The sequence below is a fragment of the Chiloscyllium plagiosum genome, unplaced genomic scaffold (genome assembly GCF_037043375.1).
Source record: "Chiloscyllium plagiosum isolate Xiang-an unplaced genomic scaffold, Cpla_swu_hap1 HiC_scaffold_26, whole genome shotgun sequence".
Taxonomy (NCBI): Eukaryota; Metazoa; Chordata; class Chondrichthyes; order Orectolobiformes; family Hemiscylliidae; genus Chiloscyllium; species Chiloscyllium plagiosum.
In genome coordinates this window covers 20642942-20651533 of record NW_028270164.1, presented here as the reverse complement: position 1 = coordinate 20651533, position 8592 = coordinate 20642942, and the positions used below count along the sequence as shown (strand labels likewise).

General features: G+C 33.7%; 1 protein-coding gene across 1 annotated transcript; it reads left to right on the top strand.

Moving 5' to 3' along the window:
* Positions 1–503: 503 nt before the first annotated feature.
* On the top strand, positions 504–8168 carry il10 (interleukin 10). Its single transcript, XM_043716274.2, has 5 exons — positions 504–682; positions 1332–1394; positions 2298–2450; positions 5834–5911; positions 5997–8168. Exons 1-5 carry the CDS (start codon positions 527–529, stop codon positions 6084–6086), a joined length of 540 nt encoding a protein of 179 aa, XP_043572209.1. The 5' UTR covers positions 504–526; the 3' UTR covers positions 6087–8168.
* The last annotated feature ends 424 nt before the right edge of the window (positions 8169–8592 follow it).

Below are 8592 nucleotides of genomic sequence, written 5' to 3'. Positions count from 1 at the left end.
TGAAACATTGTGCATTCATCTAGGAACAGTGATGCTGAATAAATAGTCAATAATTTTGGGATGGTAAGGTTCTCATCTTTATTATCATATAAACCAAAGTTTGTAAAATTAACTAAACTGAAGAGAAAAGTTTGCAGAGAACACAAAAACAGGAATCGAGGCATGGCAAAAATTATTTAGGAAGCAAAACATTAATTGTACTAAAGAAATAATTAGCAGTAAAAGTTGTAAAATTAGCCTAACAGAAAAAGGAATACAGACTGAAATAAAACAAGATTCTGCCATTAAATTTCACAATGATTAACATACATCAGGGGTCAATGGAAAATTCAAACTGCCGGGAAGGTTAAGTGACATTTAGAAATTTGACAGTAACCTCAAATAATACATAACCGACAGGAAATTTCAATAGGAAGTTAAAAAACCATAGTGGTCACAAAGGAAATATATAAAGAAAGAATCAAGGTAAGAACGCTATAAGCTTTAGTGTGCATAAACTTAGGGTTGTGCAAACTAGACAGAAACCATGAAGTGTGTCACTGTCATATTATACACAGTGATTAGCATTCAGTGTTGCTACTGCAGACATGAACAGTCGGGTGATAATTGCTTTAGCCATGCTGTGTTCCCTGCTCACCTCAAAGAACTCAGAAGCTCATATCGGAAGATAAGGACTTATTTTGTAAGTATGAAAATAAAATGCATTGTAAAGAATATTTAAATTGTTATAAGTTACATTACAATTTATAAAATGCACTAGAGTCAGTTCCCTACTTATTGTTCTGTGACAAGGAATTATTAGAGTTTACTTTCAGAGGAATATTAAATAGTATTTCAAGACAAAAAATAATTTTATTTAGGTTTGAAGATAGCTGCTCAGAAAGCTACATTAATTATATTAAAGCAGTATAAATCAGTTAAATTATTTTGACATCAAATGTTTGTATAATGGAGAACATGCAATGTATTTGATTGAGATAATACTACATATGAAAAAAATTGTGTAGATTTGTCAAATTTTATTTTATAATACTTGATATGAAAAATATGGTTTTAGATCATTTCAGATAAATTGGAGGGACGTGGGTGACAATATATTAAAATTTTTTGCAGTAACTCAGAGGAAACAAGATGATTCAGAAAAGGTATCAAATTAGACAGAGTATCAGGGTGAACTATTATGAGACTGGATACCAACAATTAAATGAGTCTTTATTGTAATAAGTCTAGGTCAGTCTGTTATTGGAAATTGATTTAGTTCTAAATGATTTGTAGCATTCGTTCATGGGAAACCATTCTGCATTTAGTAAATTTATTTGCTTTTTTTATAGCAAAGAAAAGATGACAATTTGCACATAACTTTACTGGGAGGCAGACTTCACCATGGATTCAAGGTGAGTAAATCTTAACATAAGTTGATTGGCATATTAGCTATAATATCTTGGTATGCAGAGATCTCATTGGTGGAGTTCCACAACACAGAAATCAACATGTCATTTATCCTTAAGTCTGGGAGTTCTGTGCTTTGATAATGACAGTAATGTTGAGGGAGTGCTTGTAAAACATATGCAAAAAGAGGTTAATCATTGTTATTGGTTCATTTCAGTGCATTGATTTATCATATCAAGGTTTGAGTCAGACAGAATGTTACGGTTTGCGCATGAACAATTGGAAAATAAACAGCATGTGCAGAACATGGAAGCCCAGAGGTTAAGAATCAAATGGGCTGATATGAAACATCAATTGCATAACTAAATTGCAATCCACAATACAGATCAGGTGCCAGTCAAAAATCAGTCAGTCATTTAGTTTTCACTAACAAAGATTTCAAGATGTACTTAATGATATGTGCATGCGTGTATTTTTTTTTAATTGTAACCTAAAATCTAATATGCCAACAATAGTACTGGAGTCCATTCAAGATCACACTTTACCCAGGGAAGGTAAATAAACCAGATTTCAGTGAACCAAGTATTTATATTACCTTCGGAATAAGTTATCCGCCTATTAGTTCTATCAGCTAGTGTATAGTAAAACAGTGGGGTATGAAATTACTAATTTTAAAATTAGGTCAAAAAAAGGAAAATGAAACCATTTTTTGAGACAAAAAAAATGCCCTGCTGTTATGTGAGTTCTACTTAGGGTCAAAAGCTCTCTAAAGTGAGGAATGAGTTAATGCATCATTTCGAAATTAGGATATATTGTGGAAGTATTACAACTTTGTGACAAAATTGTCATTTCCTATTTGTGAAATGCCTCTTTGCAAGGATATAATGGTGACATCTTGAAATGTTTAGGGACGTGAAGGATGTCAGTTTTTGAAGGAAATGCTGAATTTTTACCTCAGGGATGTAATCCCAGCTGCCAAGACTCATCAGCAAGTAATCAATAATAACATCAGTAAAATTGGGAACATCCTGTCTGAGCTGAAGGAGAATGTTCAAAATTGTGTAAGTACTAGATTTATCATTAATTGCTTTTGCTTTTAAATAAAAGGGGTTTCAGTGTTAGCCTTTGGAGTATTTGTTTTGGTTAAGATATAAAAGCAAATTATCAGAGAATGAGGGGAGAAATTGATATGTATTGTACTAGTTTCCAAGTCTAAAATAGATATTCAAATTTTCAGATTGGAAAATAATACATTCAATTTGTTTCACTGATATACTCATCACTGTTTCAAGTGTCTACTGCGCCTTAAAGCAGTGTTGCCTACTTCAGTGAAACAAAGAAGAATCTTGCAGCTGTTTCAATGCCCTTCTGTGATATTTGTAGAAAGCTAAGTGACAAACCACACTTTTGATGCCAGATACCTTTTGTCCTGTCATAAATAACACAACCTGTTTCCAACTTGCTGTTTTTGACTGCAATCTGAGTCTGTTTGCTGTCAGAGAATATTAGCAAAGCTTCCACAATACAACTAAATTCTTTCCCCAATCCAACTAAAGTATTTCCTAATACAAAATAATAATGGAAGAATAAAGATATGCGTTTAGCCACTTTACAATTTTTGCTGTGCATTTGCTTTGTCAACTTCCCGACTGATACATAAGAGCAGACTTTCATGTTCATCTTGCAACTCATAGATTGGCTGAGTTGCTCAATTGTAAAGAGTGCTCAATTTGCACTGATGGATTATCCAAGTACCAGGTCTACCCATCATCACCTGCATTTTGTTGTGACTCATTCTCAGGTTCTTTTAATCTCTTCTCAATTAAAAATGTGAGACCAATGCCTATTTACTAAATCTCATATAATAGACTGACACCTCTCTGTAAGAATGAGGATGTATTACTATCAAAACTGCCAATAATCCAGAAGAGACATGAAGTTGAGACCTTATAATTTAAAAGATCTACAATGCCATTTGAAAATGAGCACAATGTTCTACTGTTGGCTTGACCAATGTCTGTCAACACTGTCAAAAGCAGATTATGACCATTCACTCAGTTCCTGTTAATGGGATCTTGATGTTTGCATTTGTCTATATAACAGTGACTTCACTTTGAATGTAGCCCATTGGTCATGGATCATTTTGGACTATCCTGAGAAGGCAAAAATTCCTTTTATTCTTATTCCTCTCTGAGCTAGTTGCTGATCTCTGAAGAATTCCTCTAATATACTCATTAGAATATCTAATTAATAACAGAGTCGACAAGTTCCTGATTTGTATAGCTTGATTTGTCACTTTTTAAATAGAAGACTGGGCAAAATATTTATATTTGTTGAGATAAAACATGTTCAAAATGAATTCGGTTAGTGGATACATATGATGTCACCATAGTGATTTGCATCATGATCTGTGTGAACTCTCCCAGTTCTCTACTGATCAGACAGTGAGAACAGGAAGGGAGATCATCACATTATCTTTGTTTTGCTGAACAATCCTTGATGCATCTTTTGAAACAAGACAGTGAATGCTTTAGTAATGAACCAGACCTCAAGTCACAAATCTCCACACACAGTTTCCCGCTGCACAAAGTTTCTTGCCGTAATTTAAAGTAGAAATTGGCAATGTAAAAAATCAGGCTCTCAACTAAGATATACTTTTTGTATAAAATTGAAGCTGTGCTGCATTATGTTGCAAACTAAATATCAAATGTGCACACTTTGAGTGATAACAAAAACATTTCTAAAACAATAACTAGTATGTTTTGAAAATAACATTTATGTTCAGTTTGCAACAGGGAAATAGAACATACAAACAGGAGCAAAGAGTAGCCATTTTACCCTTCAGTCCTGCTGTGTCACTCAATGGTCTGATTATGATTTTAGTTCCACTTTCCTATGTGATCCTCATAAACCTCAATTCATCTGTAGGTCAAAAACCTGTCCTTCTCAGTCTCCAATGTCTTTGCTTCTGTCTAAGATTGAGAATTCCAAAGAAATTCTTCCACATTTACATCGTGAATAGAAAACTCCTTATTTCAAAGCAAAGGCTTCTAGTCTTAATCTCCCACAAGAGGGGAAGCATTCACCCAGTCATCCTCCCCTTCATTCCTCTAAATCCAGAGGAGCACAGCCCAACTTGTTCAGTAATTAACCCTCATTGAACTGCCTCCAGTTAACTCTGATTTATTGTTGAACTTTCAATCTGTGAGAATGACTTTTAAAAAGGGTTTGTGCTGTCTCATTTGAATTAATTTTCAGAAAGAGAGGTTTTAATCTTCAAGTCAACGTGTCTAACTCTCCCAAGCATTATGGTTCACAAATGAAACACGCAGTCCAAACTTTGCAGCAATTCAGAATGAAACAAAAGCAGACGTTAAATGAATATACCACCAATGTTGCTGCGAAAACCGTTAACCAGATAACCAGACAACTCGAACCCACTTGCAAAAGCCTATGTGAAAATAAAGAATGCAAATTTTCAGTGGGACAGCACCAGCTGCAAATTGAGGACTTTAAATGTAGCAAAAAAGCGCTGACCTAGTTGTTTTGTTAACTGTAACTCATGTGATTCTATCTGAGCAAATGTACTAATGGCAATTGACTTTTCTGTAGTATTGGATAAATTCACGTTTAGTTGTGGGCTCTTGCACCTTTCAATAATATTTCACAACAAGCTTTTGATGTCTGAACATGAGCATTCATTATTTTCTTTGACTCGTGGGGTGATTCAGCAATAAATAACAACAGTACATTTAGTCAGTCTGTGAGGTGGGGCAACAGTTAGCAGCTGCTGCTTCCCTTTCAGTGTCACTTGACACTAATGCACAGAATGGGATTTTTTTTGCTTTCAGAATGTGTCCACACCCATCCTGAGCAGTTGGCTGCAATCATAAAAAAATATTATTTTATCTACAACAATTTCTGAGGCTAAGGTGTTGTAGTGTAAGTCCTGAGTCAGGGCCTGAGTTAACTCTCTCAGGCTGCCATCCTGTTTGGCACCACTTTGGTACACATGTAAAGTGAAACTGATTGACAACAACAAGAATTGTTATGTAAATGAAGCCTATCTTATATATTTAATTTTGTTCACGTAAATCTGACCAGGAATACAGAAGCTTCCTGTACAGTGTAACGCATGTTGTCATGTCCTGAAACATGAATAAAGTACCCTCTAATTGAATTGTTTTTATCAATGCCTACAACTGTTATAATTGGATCATTTTCTGTGTGATGTCCTTTGTAGGTTTTCAAACTAAGTATATCCAGTTAATATTCTCACTGCTTACATTCTTCATATTATATTACATTAGTTCAGACTTGAAATGGATTTCCAGCATCCACAGTTCATTGGTATTTTTTGCTTATATTTTACATTGGACTGTATATACTATTCCACTATGGGACAATCAGTTATTGAATAAACTTATGTATTGTTGACTTTCAGCATAAGTTCTTCAACTGTGACCTGTGCAACTGCAGACCTAGCCCATACATTGAGAAAATCTATAAACTATATGAGATGGTAGGAAAATTTTATGTACTAAAATCATGGAAAAGCTGGTTGTAACTAATTTTCATTGTCTAATGCTGTTTATTGTGCTTACCAGTTGCAGGATAAAGGTGTGTACAAAGCCATAGGAGAACTCAACATCTTTTTTGACTGGCTTCAGAAATACATAACAATGAAAATGAACTGAAAAGCAGCAGAACTGACTTGGATGAACCAACACTTCCTGAGTTAACAAAGTCACTAGTATTTAAAGAGATACTTATATTTAGACTTGGCGGTTTCAGAATTTCTTTTAATTCAGTAAATCATTGAGAAATTGTGATGTTCTATGCTCCCAACATTTGCTGTCACTTCTTAAAGTGAAAATAATGGTCTTATAGTTCTCCCAGCATTTAGTCTATTTGAGACAGTGGGTTGGTTATGCCACTCTGTAACCAGCTGCTAGAATTTCATAGAAGTGAATTTTCATCGTGTGCCTACCAATTTGTCCTGTTTTCTCTTGCAAACATTTTAGTTCTATGCTCAGTTGACTCTTAATTGATTTATCAGTGATTAATTAAAAAAAACCCTGTTGCTGAAAGTCCACAATAATCCAACAGATTCTTAGCAGTGTCTAAAAATATTTCCCTTCACTGCATATTATTAAAATTCATCCTGAGACTGCCCACTCTAAATGTAAATTTTATATGAATGAATTTCATTCAATTATTCTTTTTTAATTCAATGATTAAAAAAAACTACAAACAATATTTTCTCTATATTTATAGAGAGAGTTATTTTGATGTAATTAGTGATTTTATTTTAACAAGATTTTCAGGAGTGACAGGTAGATCTGAAACCAACTATTTCTGTTAGTGTATATAATTTACGAGGTGTTCTTTTCCTACAGTTTGATACATAGCTTAAATATTTTAAATAGAATAGATTTGTACTATTTATGAGAATGTAATATGGAGCTTTAATTACTTTAATTTCAAGTTATCTTCATAAATCCATCTATTACTGTATCAGTAATTATATAACATCCAGTTCAAAGAAGTTTGCAGCATTAGACACAGCCAAATTTAATTCAACTATTTATTGACATTGTATGAATACTAATAGTGTTCAAATGAATGTGCACTTGTGTGTACTTTATTATAAGTTATGCTATATTGTCTCCAGTAACTGATTGCAGTATTAGAAACTATCCTTTGGGCTAGTTTAAAATATAAACCTCTTGTGTGTACCACATACTTAAAGCCTGACAGCTTTATCCCCCAGGATGTTGTCAGTGTAGGTAAAACCTTCCTCTTGAACAGAAATGGATATTATTTTACCTCATCTCTTTCCCACTCATCTCCCCCATGTAAGTGGATGAGTTTGGAATGAGTTAATACCTTATCTTGTGGCATATTAACAATTCGAAGGGAAGAAGCAAAAATTCATCTCACGTATCAGCATGGAACAGACCATATTGTGATATTTGCACACGATGGTCAGTTCCATTGCAGGACACATTCCATGGCCAACACAATAAGGTCAGTTTTGATCCACCGCCTGAGATAAGTTTCTATCCCAGGATTTTTTTGTTTGGTACAAAACATGTTTTTGGTTCATAACAGTATCAGGAATGAAACTGCACACTAGGTCTGACATCACTGTCATACTTTTATACATTTGTATGATAGAAGAAACTTCAACAGAAGAGGGAAGAGTTGGAAAAAAATCATTTTCTACCTAAACTAAGTCATTAATTACTTTCATTTGATTTGTTCCAGTGATATTGAAAAAGGTACAGAAATCAGTTGTCAGGAATACAATCTCTGTAAATGTTGGTACAATTTGTATGTGCATTGTTAACAAGCCTACCTCAAGATTATTGTGAGCTGAGACAGTGACTTTGGAGTTCATGAATTAAAAAACTAATCTCAGCATTCTATGTTTTACAGTAAAATGTAGCATTTGTGTTGACCCTTTGAGTTATTCACTTCCTTCGAAAATTTTCTGAACAAGTTGTTTCTGAAATATATCAACTGATGAATGTTGTGAAAACTGAATTTGAGAAAAATGTAAAATGCGAAACATTTATTCTGGTATTTTCTATATCAAAGTTAAAAATACTTCACATAGTTTAGAGAAATGCTCCCATAATATTCAAAGGGTTTAAACATTGATCATTCCAGCTTATCAAATATACTGATGCACTCTATTTACCTCGTTATGTATCATATGAATTGTAATGTACTTGTTTGTTCTACTTGAATAAACACCATTTAATGCTTTTTTACATTTCATGTCTCTTTGTTTATTTGCTTTTATCTTGATGTAATATACAACGCAAAGCAACAGAAGTAATACATTGCAGAATATCTACGATAAGCTAAATGATGACAAAATATCATTATAGGTATTACACCAAAATTTAAAATAAATAGCTTGCTGTTTCATTGTCCTGCTCCATCCTCAGTATGTCATGAAGAACTCTCAGCCAATGGTGTAGGGTAATCAAACTATCAATAAAGCAAGGTCCAACACAAAGGCAGTGATTAATTGGCAAGTTTGTGTTACTTAAGAACCAGATGTTAGCTTATAGACCTACCCCAAATAATGCAGTGGAAATTTTTACATCCATCTAAACAGGCAGGGGGAAGCTTAGGTCAATATCTCATCCAAAAGATAGCAATGCCAACAATTCTTCCATATCATAATTA

Coding starts and splice junctions, on each gene's coding strand:
- il10 (XM_043716274.2), top strand. CDS start 527: ATGAAGTGTGTCACTGTCATATTATACACAGTGATTAGCATTCAGTGT. Junction 2,451..5,833: donor AGGAGAATGTTCAAAATTGT/GTAAGTACTAGA, acceptor GTTGACTTTCAG/CATAAGTTCTTCAACTGTGA. Junction 5,912..5,996: donor TCTATAAACTATATGAGATG/GTAGGAAAATTT, acceptor TGTGCTTACCAG/TTGCAGGATAAAGGTGTGTA.